This window comes from Abramis brama (genome assembly GCF_963993115.1).
Source record: "Abramis brama genome assembly, chromosome: 11".
Classification (NCBI taxonomy): domain Eukaryota; kingdom Metazoa; phylum Chordata; class Actinopteri; order Cypriniformes; family Leuciscidae; genus Abramis; species Abramis brama.
This window is the reverse complement of record NC_139973.1, coordinates 8,017,603-8,037,181: the sequence shown is the minus strand read 5'-3', so window position 1 is coordinate 8,037,181 and position 19,579 is coordinate 8,017,603. Positions and strand designations below refer to the sequence as shown.

At 36.9% G+C, this 19,579-nt stretch overlaps 1 protein-coding gene across 3 annotated transcripts in view; it reads left to right on the top strand.

Moving 5' to 3' along the window:
- Positions 1 to 19,579, top strand: part of cntn4 (contactin 4) — a 141,702-nt gene that overhangs the window by 110,849 nt on the left and 11,274 nt on the right. For 2 of the 3 annotated variants that reach the window (XM_084127844.1, XM_084127843.1), the window contains exons 12-16: positions 4,068 to 4,195; positions 14,326 to 14,501; positions 16,845 to 16,965; positions 17,903 to 18,061; positions 19,231 to 19,380. In XM_084127844.1, the coding sequence (XP_083983970.1) occupies positions 4,068 to 4,195; positions 14,326 to 14,501; positions 16,845 to 16,965; positions 17,903 to 18,061; positions 19,231 to 19,380 (734 nt within the window). The remainder of the gene's footprint in view (positions 1 to 4,067; positions 4,196 to 14,325; positions 14,502 to 16,844; positions 16,966 to 17,902; positions 18,062 to 19,230; positions 19,381 to 19,579) is intronic. The other variant, XM_084127845.1, reaches the window with a different exon arrangement.

Genomic DNA, 19,579 nt, shown 5'->3' with positions numbered 1-19,579 from the left:
ATTTATATTATATATTCTATATTCTATACTAGAATACTTAAGTTATTACTGATTGAATAGTCATGATTTCCTCGGTGGTGAATGAAATATTATTTGTAACAGAAAAATAAAGTCATCCCTTTTGTATATCAAATTGTATATCTTAAAACTACAAACATTTTTATTTCACCTTGCACCACTGTTCTATTTGACCTAGCGTTAAGTGGATGAAATTCTGAAGAGCGAGTTTAAGAGCTTGTTGAAGTTTATTAAGTGATGTGCTCAGACTGAAAATGCCTCAGCAAAGTCAACAGAATTTTTATTATTCCACTCATGCTTCCATTTCAGGAGCAAATGTTTTGAAATGAAAAAGAATATACTAACAGATATTAAGGTCATGTTCCTCCACTCATTACAAGATTTTCAGAATTATGCCCTTTGTCCCATTCTTACATTCACAACAGCAAAAAAATAATAATAAAAAGGGACACAGGAGAGATGCGTTAATCAATTCATCAGTGATTTAAGCCAATTCACAAAGGTTTCTGGCGAAGACTTTTTGCCAGACAACAGCCAGAAGAGGCATCAAGCCTTTAGCACATGCTGTCCAGTTTATGATTTCCAGAGGAAAGCTCCTACAGGATGAATCTTATTAATGCCCTCCTATCTGTCTTCCCCCGCAAAACATAAAAGTACATAATAGCTCTAGTTGTCTTCGTACCAACTCTAAGCACACTTCTGGGGGGATTTGAGAATTCCCTGCAACATAGTGCCTCTATTTAAGCTCCTCAGCAGAGCTGTGTCATACAGGCTTGTATCCTGCTAGAAGATTTACAGCTGTCCTTATTAGCTGTTACGAACAGGAGATGAGGAGACCGGCACTCAGGTTCATCTTGCTGATGAATTATTGATAGATTTTCATCCACTCAGACTGGATGGAGGGACTGCTGTGCCTGTCCAAGAATAGATGTGCTCTCCAAGTATGTTCAAGACCACAAACTGCCTCACCAACCTTAGGAGTCTCCTCTGTTTGAATCCATCAGTGTCAGAATGAGTCCATCAGGTTTGCTTACTCTGCTGAAAGGTCAGCTACTCAGCTTATGAATTTTCACGCTGGTTTATACTGGTATACTTGCTGGTGGATCAGCATAGCCGAATGTTGCTGGTTTAACTAGTAAAAAAGCCAGTATCCCATGATAATGACCAGCCAGAGGAAAATTTGTATTTAAATTTCCTTAAATGTTTCTTCTAAACTTCCATAGGAGAAACAAAACTGGAAACAAAACTGTGAATAGGACAGCTCATATTTGATCATTTGATGATAAATGTTTGAGTTAATATTGAGATCTCTGATTGCTGTTATCCTGGCAAACCTAAGCACAATTTGAGATATTTTTGAGAACTCTTCTGCAATTTTACAGGAACCATGTAATATTCGTTTCAGGAACACTTTATTTTGATGGTCTGCCAACAGATATTCTACTGACTAAGTAAGTTTGCAACTACAACCCAAACCCTAACACCTTAACCTAACAGTCTACTACATACTAATGAGAGTTAGTTGACATGTAGTTGCAAAGTTACTAATAGTTAGTAGATGTCTAAAGTGTAACCGTATTTTCTTGTGATAAAATTCTGAGAAATAGGAGATTTCTCCTGGAATGGCTGTCTAGGAGAAACAATTGAGATGTTGTTTTTCATTTCTGGTACGGCCTCACTTTATTTTCTGACACCAGAATCTGAAATCCATGCACATCCTCCATACGTCAAAGTGTTTTTCCTTGTATACCTGAATGAACTGTCTAAAGGTGGGAAGAGACACGGAGAGTAATATTATAAGGAGAATGGAAAACAAATATATATATCATAACTCATAAAGCATCACCAACAGCTGGAGAGCTGCACAAAAGCAGGTCATTCCTTGATCTAGATAAGACAATGTGCTGGCCTATTTGTTGGCAGTCTCTGGAGGTAGGGTGCATAACAGAGAAGGGAGGAAAAATTTCACCACTGTTACTGATAAACTGTATTTTACCTGCTTTGTTGTGACCTGCAAATGTGGGACCTTCCTGTCTGTGAAAATATATGCAATGCCATTCAAAAGTTTGTGGTTGGTAAGAAAATAAATGAAAACTTTTATTCAGCAAGGATGCAGTAAGTTGATGAAAAGTAACGTAATGTTTGCGTGAACATTACATAATGTTCTATTTCAAATAAATGCTGTTCTTTTAAATTTACTATTCATTAAAGATTCCTGAAAAAATATATGTCATGTGTTTTCCACAAAAATATTAAGCAGCACAAATGTTTTTTAACATTAATAAGTACTGTTTCTTGAGCTCCATATCAGCATATTTCTGATTTCTGAAGGATCATGTGACACTGAAGATTGGAGTAATGATGCTGGAAATTCAGCGTTGCCATCACAGGAATGAATTACATTTTTAAAATATATTAAAAAAGAAAAAAGTTATATTAAATTGTAATAATATTTCACAATATTATTTTACTGTATTTTGAGCAAGAAGCTTCTTTTGAAATCATTAAATAATTCTTACAACTGAACTTTTGAGCAGTATATTCAGTTTATTCATAAAAATATATGAATGAGATGAATGTTTCACCATATGAAGTTCTCAGATTACCTCAATAATAAATTACAGTACTTTAGGGATTGTTGGTCAAATTTATGTGTAAAAGACGCTGAAGGCTTTCCACTAGACTGTTGGAACATGGTTGCAGGGATTTTCTCTGGCACTGAGGTCAAGCACTGATGTTCAATTCATCCCAAAGGTGTTCAGTGGAGTTCATGTCTGGGCTTTGTGCGGTCTAGTTAAGTTCTTCACACTCAGTAAACACATTTTACTGCTGCCATCCTTTGACATTGCACATGGAAAATCACTCCCCATTCTACTGAAAATGCTAGTCTAAGAAGATTGCACGAGTGTATGTTTGATTTTATCCTCCTGCTAGTAATAGATGAAGCTGAAATAGCCTAAAATGTGTTTGTACCTTTTATGCATGTGTACAGAAAACATATCTCACCATTGTGCGTTTTATGACATCTTTTTCTGTATTTCTCTCTTTTACAGTGTGTTCACCAAATTATCATTACATTTGACACACTTCAGCTGTGTTAATTAGAAATATATTATTTATTGGGGTCTTCCTAGAGTCATTAATGAAATCCACAGTTTGTGGAAATGGATTTTTTTATATTCAATGCTTTGTCCACACCAATTAAACATCTCTTCCCCCAAGCTATCACAGGGTTTCAAAATAGTACCATCTATAATATGGCACCATGTTGTTTTTGTCTCTCTCCCTCCCCATTTTTTTTTTTTTTGCAAAACTTGCTTATGGCTCACTCCTTCTTGAGCGTTATGGCTAGAATAATTAGAATGACATCATGAATTAATGAAGCCCTCCCTATTTTTCTCCTTCATCCTCAAGGTCTCTACATCATGTTTAATCTTTGAGGATGTGTTTTTAAGACCCTTTTATGTGTGTGTGTGCTCTACAAGGTTTAAAGATAATTTCATATTTGAATTTTTGAACAGATTTTTCCATTGTCCTACATAAAAACAGATGTCGGATGTTAAAATTTACATTGGTTTGATTCTGGTTCAAGGATCAGTTTTTAAGTATAAAAGCGAATATATTATTCTAAATGGCAAATGGAAGATATCCTAGCAGCATTGAAAAAAAAAAAAAAAAAAAACAGAAACACACAATTTCAGCACCACTCTTATTCCTCTTAAAAACATGTTGACAGCAGTTTGTTGTAGGTGGGGGTTTGAGATCTGACAAGACAAAAGATTCATAGCGAGGTGCAAAGGCTGAAAAACCTTCAAAACTGTCTAGAAATTGCACTCTTTTTCCTGAAATGGTCTCTGGAAAAAATGTCTAGATCGTCTTGCATCACACACTTACAACCTCTCCAGAAGTCTCAAGTCTTAAATAGCTACAAAACCTGTCATTGTACTTTTATCCTGTCAAAAAATAAATTGCTTTTGTTGATTGCTGGCTTAAAGTCACAGAAGCACTCTGAAGTAATATTATCATGTGTGTGTATGTTTGCCTTGCAGAATTGCTATATTGGAGAGTGGAAGCCTTCGGATATCCAACGCCACCAAATCGGACGCTGGCACGTACACGTGTGTCGCCCGTAACCAGTTTGGTGAAGCAAGCAGCTCAGGGAACCTGCTTGTTAAAGGTATTTGCTTGAATTCAGTTATTTTGGAGTCTTTGAGGTTAATATAGCCTCTTCTGACATGTATTTAATGGATTATTAATGGATTAAACTTTTAAAAATAAAGATTCCACTAGGGGGTTTTCACAGCGATGCCATACCTGGTAGTTATAGGAACTAGCCACCAAGGTGATCCGAGAACTACATTTTCCCCTAGGGCCATTTTCCTGGTTGCATTCGCACCGCCAAAAGGAACTTTGAAGTGACGTAAGCCGTAACGTAGGCGCTTTGGTTGTTGTATGGGACTTTTATTTTGACAGCGCTGAGAACGCCAGCTTGAGCACACAGCACTCCATTCTCCATCTTCGTTAGTTTTCGATCAGTTTAACAGTCCTGTCTAATACAATGTTAGATAGAACTGTTAAACAGAAAGTAAACGGTGTATGAAAAAGTATTATAGCGTTTGCCGTGTGGTTGATGCTCAAATTCTCTAGTTGAGGAGAAATACATACTCATGTTTCATGTTTACTTCAAAGTCACGTTGGATTTCCTCCATAGCGTAGCTGAGGTTAGAGCTAATTTAGTCCTATAACTATAACTCAAATCATTCCCAGTTCCCGTGGTGCGAATGTGCCAATAAAAGCTCAATAGAAGATCTATAGAAGATCAGAAGATATAAAAGAACCTTTCATTGAACCGTTCTTAAAATAGCCATTTTTTTTCTAACATTTTAAGAATCTAAACAACCTTTTTTTCACCACAAGTTTTTCTGTACAATGGAAAGGTTCCATGGATGTTAAAGGTTCTTTATGGAACCATGAATGCCAATAAAGAATCTCTATTTTAACCGTGTACAGTACATTCTGCATCATACATCCACCCAAGTCGCATTACAACGTCTTTTCGGTGTGCTTATCTGTATTATGTAGAATATACCTTCCAAAGCTATCTGATCTTAGCCAAGGGGAATCATTTTATTTCCTAATGAGATGAAGGAGTGTAGTGTCAGAACTCCAGCACGGGGAACCCGGAGGGACCCAGATCACACTTGTTGAGTCACTGGAGCAGTGAGTTATTATGCTGTATTAAATATGAATGAGAGGTGGGTGTGCGGTGCCGAGCATGTTCACTTAGGAGTGTTCTAAGGCTGGGTGGATTTTCAGGATGTAAGCACAACTCAGTGGAGGTCTCCATACCCTCTGCAACGTGTGTGTTTTACCTCCCTCATCGCTCTCTGTTCCTTCCTCTTTCTCTTGAGCAATATTTGGGCAGATTGGTTTTCTAAACAGCATGTAAGTTATGATTTAATAACACGGGACACCTCTGATTTCATGTACAGATTCAGTTGGAATTGGGATCTCTTTATGTTTTTATCCACAGATTTTTATTGAGAATGCTTTTGAAATTCCAAACTGGATGAATTTAAGAATTCAAAAACATTCAGTTCTGACAAATACAGTTACTGCAATTTTCTAATTCTTGACGCTTGAAAAATCTTTCAGTTTCATTGCAAATTAAAATTCCAATTCCACTTCTTGTGTGGTTTGGCCAATTCAGTTCCAACATATTCATTTAAAAGTTTTGCAAAACCCTGAAGAGTATCTTCTGTCTGTATGTGGCTGTTTACACAAGGTATACCCATTAAAACCAACTGAAATAAAGATGTAATTAATTATAACATTATATAATAATAAATCAGCTGTTTTAATTCCAGAGATTCTCCTTTTTGATTTAATCCTCTTTTTAATAGGATGCCAGCAGTACTTGAGCCACCAACTGTTATTTGACCAAAAAAGTTGGCAAAAATTCATAATGAAGGTGAACCAGGCAGCACGACTACAAATTTAGCTTTAGTTACAGTACTTGGCGAAGGTCAAAATAAATGAGAAGCACTGTAAAAAAATAATATACCAAAATCACAGACATTCCTCTTAGAGGTCGCCAAAGGTAGCTGAAGAACAGTGGGTAATTTGTTTTGAGGCATAAAATCTCACTGTAAAACAATTTTACCTAAACTCCTCAGGGAAAATTAAGTCTGTCTGAACTGGGATTTTCTTTCATATTCATAGCTTTTTATAGTCATAATTTAAGCTATCGTATAGCAGCTTTGGCCGCCACCCCACAACCCACTAGTATTGTGGCAGATCATACACAAAATTGGTTTAAATATATTTTAGTTTTACATTTCAGGCTTGCTGAAATAAAACCATCTTTAACCAGCCTTTTTCAGCACGACTATCAAAAGCTGTGGGTTTCCAGCTATTTTATAGAAAGTCTTTTAAGTGTCCTTAACAAACATTCAGGAGCCTCATTTTAATGTAATCCTGCAAGAAGCAAAACTACATGTCTATAAAAAGCTCTATATTTATCGCCTCACTCAGGTTCTTTTAGAAGTGAATAATTTCTCAAACTGCAGAGTTTCTTGTGCCTTAAGTGTGAGGTTTTAGTCTACTTCATTAACCTTTGTCAGGCATTGAAACCCTAAATCATTGCATGTCAAGGGGAGATCCATCAAAAACTCAATAAATATTGAGTCCCCTTCATTTTATATTCGTATGTATTATGTTATCAACTTATTGACATAACACAGTGGGGAACGTGAGTTGAGTAAATGGGATTTATAGATAGATGGACTGGGGCAGAGAAGCTTAAACACAATTGATAGATAGATGCAATGAGGCTGGGCACTTTTCACTTGCCAAAGATGTCAAAAGAAGTGATACGCCACTGGCAGCTATATGTCAACGTCCATTTTCTTTCCATTAGTATGTCAGAAGGGCGTACACATGCTGCATCAGCAAAATAACATCCATAATTATACCATACAGTCAAAACTACTGTAGACACTGTTAGAGCCAAGCTAAAACCTTATGTTCTGCAAAAAAACACAACCACAGTAGTATTCATAACACATATAATTGATATTGAATCAATCAACATACTGAATTGATAGCTTCTAAAATGTCAGTTATTTTATGTGAATACAACTTATATTTATAGTATATATTTTATTGTTTATATGAAAATTAAGAATAATTAAATGTTTAATGCCTTTATATGTATTTTAAGCTTGTTTACCTGCTTGGACATTTAAGCTACTTCATTCCATTCTGGAATGGAAAAATATGTATAAAAGTAATATGAAACTAATAAAATATTAAGAATTCATGGAAATGTATATAGTGAACTTTTTTTCCTCAAATATTTTCTCTAGATATTGTTTTTCACTGTAAAGAAAATCAGTTATTTCAGTTCCAGCTTGTGTTTTTTAAAAGGTTTTAAATTGTATATGTTGTCCATACATTGATGTTGTACGAATAAGTATCTGCCCAAATAAAAAACGTGTACTTTTGAACATCTGCGAATACTAATGAGATCACATAGTCCACACTTGACGTGTTTGTTCTTGATTTAAAGTTTAATGCAGTTTCCTCCCCCCCAAAAAACAGTCCGACATAAAAACAAATCTGTTGTGACTGAGCGTGTTGTCATGTTTACTTAAAGGTTCAATCCATTTTTTTGTCTTTCTTCTCGGAGGTCTTCAGACACCAGCTCCACGGTTTTCTAATAAAGCACCTTGGAGGCAGTTCTACTTTTAGTGGTTGCTATAGTGACCGCTTTGATTGTTTCATTTGCCCTTTTTTAAGATGCAAATGCAAATGTCTTTTGCATGACTCATATCATTATTCTTTAACATGGCTGATTCCTCTATATTTAGAGATTATCCATAAGGCTGCCTGGTGTAAATTGTGTCCATATGAGAACAAATGTCTATCTATCTATGTCTCTATCTCTCTATCTATCTATCTAATAAAATGAGAACCTGCTGATGCAGATGATACCGGTTCTGCCATTTAACATCTATTAACATAATCACAAATTCAATGATATCATAATATGCAATCATAATCAGTGTTGTGGGTAAACGCATAAGGAACGTAAGTTGCGTAATCAGATTACTTGTTTATATATGTTGGTAACACTTTATTTTGATTAACACTCTAATGAGACCTAGTAGACATGTAGGTGCAAAGTTACTTATAGTCAACAGAATGTGTTAAAGGGACCATCAAAATAAAGTGAAACCAATATGTTAAATAATACAAATATACTTTATGTCATAGATTGAACATTAATCTCACTTTATTAACTTATGTCCTTGCTGCTGAACATCAATGATCCATGTTCATTGCTGAATTAAGTGTTAAACTTTATTCCCTTCTGCTCTCTTCTCTCCTTTCTCTTCTTTTCACTTTTGGTGTGAAGGGCCTTTACCTTTACCAAAAAATAGAACTTGTTATTTTGTTATTAAAAAACAAACAAGCAAGCCCAGCCCAGGTGAGACAAAGTAATGCAAAAGTAAGCAAAACACTTTACTTTCCATAAAAAGTAACCAAGTAGACAATTAGTTGCTTTTTAGGGAACAACGCAATATTGTAATGCATTACTTTTAAAAGTAACATTCCCCAACAATGATCATAATTAATTACAATTATGGTAGAACAAAACACCCTGGTACAAAAATGCCTATTGTCTATAATAAATCAGATATTTGTTAATGAAGGCAAATCGTTTGTTTTCTCTGCCAGTTACTTGTAAAATCTTCATTTGTCTGTGTTCCCATCGGCTGGTTAATAATTTAAAAATGCATTACTTGCATTATAGATGATGTATATAAGCAGGAGAGAGATGGATGACTGGATGAGTATCTTATAAGTCTTTTATGTTGAGTCTCCGCTCCGTGCTTTTCATTGAAAGACCATTTTTGTTCACCAGTGCGAGTGTTGTACAGTCACGCGGTTTTTCACTTTCTAACACTGACATATTTAATTAGTCAAGAGTGGAATTCTTTAATCTGAAGATATTTAATTTAAGAATGAAACTCCACAGATCATTTCACACCGTAAAGGTTGAAAAGCAGGCTCATAATTATTATTATCCGTCTCTAAAAACAGAATTATCTCTTGAAAGGATGTTTTATTTCTCATTTGCAGGACTTGGATTTCACACTAAAGCAATAACGGCTCTTTCAACTCAGACTGAAGTCAAAAAAGAGTCTAAGGGGATTGTGATTGGTCCTCAGCCTGCCTCATTACTTCGAGTCACTGTCTGCCCTGTGCGTGTTGTTTGTTCGCCGCGTCGTCTCGCACCTTTTATTCCATTATTTCTCTTCATTAACGCATTCCTCAAACATGTCCGCTCTGTCATTATTGATGACATTTATCCAGACACTTTGTAATGCGTCTGAGGATGGGGAGCGGCCCATTAAATTGGTTATCAATCAGCCTGAGGAGAAGGATGCATCTTTTTTCTATCTGGATGAATTGCGCGATTATCTTCAGATTTATATTTCAGAGAGAGTGTCACGGGCGTCTATCTGACACCCACCCTGAGCGTTTACTCTTGATTGCGTGGGCCGTGCGTCGCTGCATCCTTGCTGACGTACAAATGTTCCCCTATATGATCTAGCACCTAACTGTCACTATTAATAAGGCACTGAGACTAAGACAGGGGCATTTACATTTGCAATTTCATTTAGGAGTGGAAACCTGGTTTGCCTGTGTACATCAGCGTCTGCCGCAACCCTTATGGGAGATGACAGTGGTTTATTTAAATTGACTGTGGTGATATGAGTGCTGAAAAATACCTGTCACATTAGATTCCCACTGGATAAGTTGCATGTAAACCCTCCCAGCAAACAGCGGTTGGAAACGGAGCATTGTGTCAGCCCTGCTGATGTCCCAATCATCAGAACGCTGAGAGGATATTACCTAGATTAATTAGTCTTAATTAGAAATTAGTTTTGCTGGACAGAGATTAACTGAGGATCAGATCATGTGTTTGGATGTTGGACAATGATATCAGAGTTGGTGAGAGATCATTTTCATAATGAGTTGCCTCACTGTTGCATGCAACGTACACAATCATCCCACGTCGCTTAAAGTTGCAGTGCACACGTTAAAACATAATAAAAAAATAAATAGGATGTTTAACCATTTTCATACATAAAACTGTGGTTGAATTTATTTCCACTTGTGCTGTTACTACTTAGGCCTATTCTTTTTATATATATATTATATAAAGTATAAGTTTGTTTTATATTATATTATATTTTTATAATTAAAAATAATTATTCATTATAATTAATTTTTTTTTTTTAAATATTTCTTTCTTTCAGTGGTGTTTCATTGTTTCATTTTTTTCTGTGTTGTTACTCATTTGACAATTAAACTTTTATTTTGACTAAGTTTAATTTTTTATTAAATGCTTTTATATTTGATGGAATTTTATCCAATGCTCTTTTGAAAAAGGACTAAAGCTATCACAGATTGCGCACATATCAAAGAGGCTCTATTTCAATTATTACTTTGTGATGTTTTCGACCCGACTTGTCTGAGTACGAGCTTCAAAAAAGGGGGATTGCAAGATCCGCAAGGTTATCGCGGAGGGTGGAAACTCAATTGGAAGAGGTTGCAGTGGTCAGGCTTTTTGTCAGCTTTCTTTTGGTGCGATTTTGCCGAGGTATTGGAGTGAAGATAAGGAGCCTTGGTCATTTCGAGTGCTTTTAGAGTGTGCATGAGGAGAGGAAAAAAAGACATGGAGAATGTGGGCAGATATATAACCGATTTTAGTATGGTATAGATTTTTTTTGTTGGTCAAAATCTTAAGAATCATGTCAAGTACACTTTTTTGTAGCCGCCTGGTAATCATGTGAATGAAGCTCATGACTTTTCCTGATCCCATTCTTTCTTTTCTCTCCATTGTTCTCTATAAATAAAAATGCGTATCTATATTTCACTGTAAAAACACAAGTTCCTGTTCAATTTAGAAGTTAATTCATATACAGTACTATGGACAGGACAGGCAGTTGTCTCTCTAGTGATGTAGTTTAGGTTTTGTCCTATTTTGTGTCTTTTGAGTTTTGTTATTCCTTCTGTGGAACAGTGTTTTGATGGCGGCTTAGAGTTTCATAAAACACACTGAATGACTGGAAAACATTTCTTTCTAGTTGCTTTATCTACTTTTACTCAACGTCAGTGCTGCATGACAATGTTTTGAGTTTGCTTCAGTGAATTTTTTATTACAGATGAAAAGCAAGTTGAACATACTTTCTACTTCAAAATTGTTTAATATAATTGCATATTTTTTATTCCTAATTACGAATTTTACAGAATTTGACGGTTTCTGAACCACTCTTGCTGAGGGAATTTCTGTATATTGTCTTTCCTGATGTAATTACATTAATTTATTAATTTTCAGAGCTTCTTGTATACACTGTAAAAAATAAAAAAAAATAAAAACTTAATAAAGTAAGTTTGTTCTGCCTTAAAATCTTAAGTTTAGTCAACTTAAATATCCAAGTTGTCAATTACTACAATTTCACATTTCAAGTTGACTAAACTTAAAATTTTAAGGCAGCGTAAATACTATTTTAAGTTAAAAAAAAATGTTTTGCAGTGCATTGCTATCATAAAATACATCTTTTTAAAATAAAATCTTATTTAAAATAAATGACAAAGTCACAGGTGTTATTTGCTAATAGTTTGACCTTGTTTGAGTTTGATTTCTTGACACGATCAGCAGGAGCCTGTCGCACAGATCTGCACATTGGCTTTGCTCAATTGGTTTTTGTGCCAAATCATTGTGAGCCTCCTAGAACACTTGACCTGTATGAGACTGCAATATTCAAGTAGAAATATTAGAGAAGAATAACGTGTAGTCTGGCTCTACTATACTTCCACAGACCATTTAAACTTGCTTGGTCATTGTGTAGCAGGGTTTTTCCATTCCCGTCGTTTCTGTCGCTATGAAGCAGGATATTAGCAAAATGGATGGGGCTGCATTAATTCAAAAGTGTGAACACTTTTGAGGTCATTGACGTTTCTGTGATGGGATCGGTCTGAAAGCTTCCACGGATTGCCGCTGTTAATCTATAGGGTCTCGTCTTCTCTCGACAGCTTTAATGACAGACAGTAACAGTAACAAGGTATTATGCAAGAAGGATATCACTCAGATTACGCCGACGAGAGCTTGAGGGCGTCAGGTCTTTTAAACGAGGTTATCTATGCAATCTGTCACAAATGATGATGGAGCGGGGTAATAAGAGGCATTTTCTCCAGTTCTACAACCTCGACTGTAAGACAGCAGTGTCAGCTTTGCCTTGAATGAATTTTCAGGTTTCACCTCAGAGATTTTTCTACCACCTTTCAGGGCTCTGGTCTGAAGTGCAAATTTGCGGATCAGCGCAACCACACATTCCCTCTACACCCTCACTGAGGCGCGTTTCATTCATTACAACTACAATAGGAGGTATTAATAGCTTCTCGTTGACTTACAATGGTAATTTTTCACTTGTTCAGTTTAGTCTGATGCTTGTTTAAATATAGACCATAGAGGAATCCGCCTTGTTTGGAGACCCCAAGCCACTTCCATAGTGAAGAACAAAGGGAGCCATGGGACATCCGTCTACTATGAGAGATGGCAAACAATAACATGGGAGCATTACACGGAGAACAGGATGAAAGTGGTGAAGGTATCGGGGATGAAGTAAAGGTACATTACTCAACCAATCCTCCAACAAGTGCTGTTCCTACAGGAGAAGAGCGAGTAACATGCTCTTTTCTGGGCTTCAAGGCGCTGCTGTTGAATTCTGAATTGAATTGCCAGGCTAAGAGCTGACAGATTACCAGGCAGTGCCGTATTGTCATCCCATTGTGTGAATCTGACAGACAGTCGGAGAGGGATCTCATCCAAACAATAAAAGCAGCAAGCCTCATCCGACGGCCCCTCATTGTGTTCCGCACAAAACCCATAGTAACGCACCTGTTAGCTTTCCCTTTCCAGTTTGATATCAGTCGAGATGGGAAAGGTTGTTTCATGTGTCGGAGACCTGTAATTCCAGAATCGAATCCTCACACATAGATTGGAAGCTTGTGCCGCATGCTTTCAGCATACATTTGCACTCTTCTGGGGTATCATTCACCGTGCTTAATTTAGTCTGATGGACATTTCAGCGAAACACACACAGCGCCCTCATGAGGCTCAAAAGCGACCTGCAGCGGATTTTTGCTCTCATGCACCTGTTCTACACAAGGCTGCACTCTGAAAGTGGAGGAGCAGGCGTGCTTGACGTGTTCACTTGTGAAATGGTGCCAGTCTGTGTGCGAACTAAACTGACTTGGAGGGAAAGTGAGCTGGGCGCAGGCCCTGCCGGGACTGGTGGCGTGTTATCTGTTTTTCAGAGTAGTGCATTCTAGGACATTTGGGGCTTAGCAAAGATCAGACAGTGACACATGGTGGAGCTCATGGAACGTTCATGGGTTATTCACCTCTTCGTCCACCCTAGATATTGCCCTGTTAGTTGTTAGCCATCTGTCGTGGAGCTCTGTGCACTGGAATCTGAATCTTATTTTGACATTTGAACAACGTTCAAAGATAACTTATCTGTTGTAATATATTTTAAAATGTAATTTATTCCTTTTCTGAAAAAGGTGAATTTTCAGCATCATTAATCCAGTCTTCAGTGTCACATGATCCTTGAGAAATCAATGTTGATCTGCTGCTCAAGAAACATTTCTGATTATCATCAATGTTGAAAACACTAGTGCTGCTTAATATTTTTGTGGAAACATGATACTTTTTAAGGATTCTTTGATGAATTAAAGGTTAAAAAAAGCATTTCTTTGAAATAGAAATCTTTTGTAACATTATAAATTAAAAATAATTATGTGTCACAAAGGTCATCCACTACACTGTATTTTTAGTTGACTTAAAAGTTCATTTAGTGGAAGATTAGTAATGCCTCGGTGTTCTACAGAGCGATTTAGAAGATCTTTTTCTCCGAATGCAGTTAGGTTTTTCAATGAAGTTGTGTAATTTTTTGTATATATTGATTGTTGTTGTTTTTTAATGTTTATTTGTGTATTTGTGGTGTCTGTAATGTGCAATGGTGGCGAACGAGTTTCCCCTTACAGGGATTAATAAAGTTTTTCTAATCTAATCTAAAATGTCTTTACTGTCACTTTTGACCAATTTAATGCATCCTTGCTGAATAAAAGTCAAGAATTTTCAAAACGTTAATGCTTGTTTTATTTCCACAATGGTACTTTTTGAAATTTATTCATGTGTAGCCATTTATATATATTGTTTTCCAGAGCCAACGATCATTACAACTGCTCCCAACACGCTGGATGTGACTGTTGGCGAGAGCATCATTCTTCCCTGCCAGGTTTCCTACGACTCCTCGCTGGAGCTCAAGTTCACATGGTTCTTCAACGAGCAGCTCATCCACTTCGGCAGCCATGGAGGATACTTTGAAAAAGTTGGCGGAGTAAGAACAAAACAATTAAAAATACCATTCAGTGGTTTATTTATTTATATCGCAGCCAAAAGTTTCTGATAATACTGGGATTACCAAGATAAAGTGTATAATTTATGTCTGGACCTGTGATCTCAACATGGCAGCCACCAGTAGCTGCCACCATTTTAAAAAAAAATAGCATGTAATATGTTGCTGTATTCTATTAAGCATATATTTTAATCATAAATTTAAATATAGCAAATAAATGTATCATAAATCATTGAGTCAGAATACAGCATAATCATGCTTACTACTTTTAGAACAGGCGTTGCATGTCTGTGCAGGCTTAGGCAGCTAATAGGTTTTGGAACAGAGCCATAGTTTTTGAATATATTTTTAAATACTTGTTTTTCCTTTCTTAAAAAAAATATTAAGAACTAACGCTGTGTCTACTAGCTGGACACTTCACATACATATATGCAAATGTATTTAAGCTGTAATTGGTAACATATTGTTCTTTAGATATTCATACCGAGTACTTTCAGCTGAATTGCTGGGAAAAAAAATCACATTAATTCTTTCATTAAATTCCACAGTTTTGAGTTTGTGAATTTATGATAAGAGATTTTCCCATTATATGTGCAGGCACTGACAACCCATTCCGTATTAATCTACAGTATAATTAAGCTTCCCACTCAGTGTGAATTGCAGCACTTGTACAGTCACATGCGTTTCTTTCATTAAAAGTTCATGATATTTTTTTCCCCTCTCCTTTTGGGGGTGAGGGGCTGATCGCTTTTCTTGTCATCTAGTTCATCATGTCATCCATAGAGGTGCCCCGTCTCCAAAGAAACAAGCAATGGAGAACTTTCTAGATGGAAGTGCTCTATTTTAAGAGCAAAAACTGCCACTAATATTATTTTACCTGATTACTATGATTAATTATGAGTGATGTATCTTAATAGCAGCACTTTGAGTGAAGAATGTGGGGAAAGTATATACCCTTGATAAGGAAAAATAGCAAAGTTATTAATTCTACAGACCCGAAATTTGCTTTAAAGGGTCATGAACTGCATTTATATATATATATATATATAATGTTATCAAGATTTTTACATCAAAAGGCATCCTAACTTAGAAGTAATAAGCTATTTTCTCTCCTGTTTTTGACCCTCTTTTTCGAACACTCCGTTTTGATAGCATTCAAGACTTTGACCCACTGCAATGATTGGGTAACAGTTTTGCATATTAAAATCATTTTCAACGTCCCCACCATTACATATGTGAAATTGTTTTGAAAACTTCCGATGTTGGCTTAGATCAAAACAATAACAAAAATAGCGTTCTCTCTGTGCTTTCTTCCATATCCGGGAAAGCTTCCGCATTAACTCCATAAATGCGGAAGCAAAGGAAAGAACAGCAAATCACAACTATTCAATTTGAATGCGGTGCTACAGTATAAATGCAAGCGAACGGTGTCTTGATGTGATCTGACTGGAACTTCGTTAAAAATAAAGTTCATCCACACTTTCTTAATGTTATAGGATCACAAGGAAGGCAATGCAAAGACTGTTTTTCCACTACTTGGCACTTCAAACCATCTTGTAATCCTCTATCATTTTGTTTGCTTCTGTTTCGTTTTTACTATTATATGACATGTGCGAATCGGTGGGCGGGGCTAAAGAGGCCATGACGTAGAAGCAGGCGTTGATCTTCTTCTGTAGAGGCGGTCTTTCGTCACACTATGACGTAGTAATGTGACATAAACTGAAACAAGTCATTTTCTGAGCTTGGTTTCAATCAAAGCTGTCTTTTTGACTAACGAGGAACTTTTGAGTTCTGAAACTATTGAAACTGATATTTTTATAGTACAGTATGTCAAAAGATCAAGAAAATTTGATTTCTCAATTCATGACCCCTTTAAGTTAATTAAATTGTTCTAAGTACTCAGGTAACAGGTACCAAATTAGCCATATTTTTTATTCACCATATACTCTGGTCCACTTGGTAGCCATTTCTGAGCAAAAACTGCTCATCTAGACAAAAACAGTTTTTGTTTGACCTACATATTTGCATGTCATTTAAGGCAATAATAGGCCATGGTACAAAAAAAAAAAAACTTTTCAAATAATGTCTTTGTAGTCCTGGTTTGTCTACGGCTGTACAGAAAGCTGAAAAAAAATGTCATCAGAATTTTTGTTCATCCAAAAGTTATACTGATAAATATCAAATATATGTACTATAATGTAAGTACATATAAATACAATTTAAAACAAGCATTAAGATGTGCAAATACAACTGAATAATAAAATGTGTTTAATTTCTCTACCTAATCTGTTACTCCTTACCATATCTTTGATCTTTCTTTTTCAGCAGCACTCGGCAGGTGACATCATGATCCGAAACATTCAGCTGAGGCATGCTGGGAAGTACACGTGTGCCGTACAGACCAAGGTGGACAGCAGCTCCATTGCAACTGACCTGATTGTCAGAGGTGAAAATGCTATGAAACATATATAACACTTGCATGTGGTATCATATCTTATATACATAAATAAGACATCATCTACTTTTGCACACTCTGGCTACTGAATATTAAATATCCATCAACTAACTAGTTACAGTGTTACAGACTGTTAAACAAGCCAGTGACGCATTTTAAATGTTTACCAAATGGAGGAAAGATGTGCTGGTTTTCCTGCTACAGCAAAACAATTACCCATAAAAAATGAGACATAATCTAATTAGATAGCCTGGCAAGCCAGACCTACATCAAGATGTTAGGTCTGGAAACTCACCATAGACGCGGTTTAATCCGAGGGGCGGGATAAACGGCTGTCTTTCAAATTCCCTCTGCATGCAATAGGACAGCGCTTAAACCAACCAGAGTGTTTTCCCAACAGCGGAGCTTAGTTGGTAGATTCAACTTTTGCCATATCTGGCCGGCAAAACGAAGAACACATCTTCCTTTTTTTAAGAATGACTTAAGTGCCGTTCTTTGCTCTTTTCTCAAAGAAAAACTTAACTCCAAGTCCTCCAGAGTCGCGGCCAAAGCCGATTCGAAAGACCGTTGTTCTCCATCAGCAGCTGCCATTCTTTGTTTTCAAGTGGCAGCCGTCGCAACTCTGTTGTCATATGTTAAGCCCGCCCCCGCCTACTCTATACACGACGTGATTGGCCTGACCCAATTTAGGTTTTTGCAGCTAGAAGGTCTATTGAGAGTTGCTAGACCCACCTGGCTGCGAAATACATTTTGCTGCCGCTAGGGTGCGTCTAGATTTCTAGGCTAATTAGAGCTTTTAAGTCAGTAAAAACATGTAGCTCAGACTTAACCAGCGGCATTGCTGTGCTTTAGGGGGCCGTCTATGTGCAGCCTACAAGCGTGACATTGTGTGTGTGTTTCTGGTTTGCATGGCTGTCTTCTGTCTCAGGTCCCCCTGGCCCCCCTACCAGCATCCATGTGGAAGAAATCACAGATACCACTGCCACTCTCTCCTGGAGGCCTGGTCCTGATAATCACAGTCCAATTACTGCCTACACCATCCAGGCTAGAACCCCTTTCTCCCTCGGCTGGCAAGCTGTTAGCACAGGTGGGGCTTCTAACCAGCCTTCACTGATCAAAACATTTTCTGCATAGTTTCCTATTTCGTCCCCCTGCTTTTTTCTCCTATTACGTACTGAGATTTTCATCATGGTTTTTTTTATGCTTGTTAATGCTTATTTTAGACCTTGCTAAAATGATTGGTTTTACCACATGTAGTTGTGCTTTCTCTGTAGCTTGAACAGCGATCCAAAAGGAGATGTTTTGCTCTTTTCCACACAATGACAGTAAAATTTACCCATGGGCTGTATGGGGTGTACACACACACACACACACACAGTCCCTCCCATCTCAATTTAGATCCCCACAGTGACATGAGTCCTCATGAGTCTGTGTGCATTCAGGTTTAAGTCCCCACCGGGATAGAAAAACATGTACACACACACACACACGCACACTGAACTACTGTTCAAAGGTTTGTGGTTTGTAAGATTTTTTTATGTTTTTAAAGAAGTCTATTATGCTCACCAAGGCTGCATTTATTTGATCAAATATGTTGTACAAAACTGTAATATGGTGAAATGTTTTAATATTTCAAAATAATTGTAAAATAACTTTCTATTTTAAAATATACTTTAAAAAATACTTTAAAAATACAGCAGTATTTTTAAAATACTACTTTAAAAAATACAACATAAAAAGTATTTGCTATAACTTCTGATCAATTTAATGCATCCTTGCTGAATAAAAGTATTAATTTCTTTAAAAGAATCGTACTGACCCCAAAAACATTGAATGGCAGTATAGAGAGATATAGGGCGCTTACCTTGACAAAATATTAAACTGTGGTGCCAGGAAAAGAACCACAAAGATGATAATATTATTAATATTAATAATATTAATATTAATATTATGAATGTCTGCACACACACACACACACAAATGAAGCTTTACAACAGAGAATTTACTTCTTTTTGAATTTCAGATATAGATAGATGTATAATTGCTAATTGCTATAAACTATAGGGTGTTATTTTTATCTCAGCTTTCACAGCACCTGTCGATAAGCCCGCTTTTGTATCTTACCTACGGAGCCTATTATCTCACCGAGCCGAAGAGACCCGCACTGTGCATCTTGTTTGTGTGAGCGAGCGGGGGGCCATGCAGGCTCACGGGGGGGCTCGTCTCACAGTATGTGTGTGTTCTGTTTTGTTCCAGTGCCGGAGGTGGTGGGGGGCACACATCTGACTGCTACAGTAATCGAGCTTAACCCCTGGGTGGAGTATGAGTTCAGAGTTTTGGCAGGCAACGCAGTGGGCACAGGAGAGCCCAGCAAACCCTCGAAGAAAGCCAGGACGAAAGAAACAGGTGAGTGCTTCAGACACGTTAGTCTGCATGTGGCTCTTTCAATTAGCGTCATGTGGTGTGAGCCGCTATCTTCCGTAACGCGCTGATTGCGTTGAAGGAGGACCAAAGCCATATCTAAGACTTCTGACTTTAGCCAGTATGCAAACACCCTTGCAAAATGCTACAAAGCACTTTAGAAAACCCCATAGCAATATGCTGC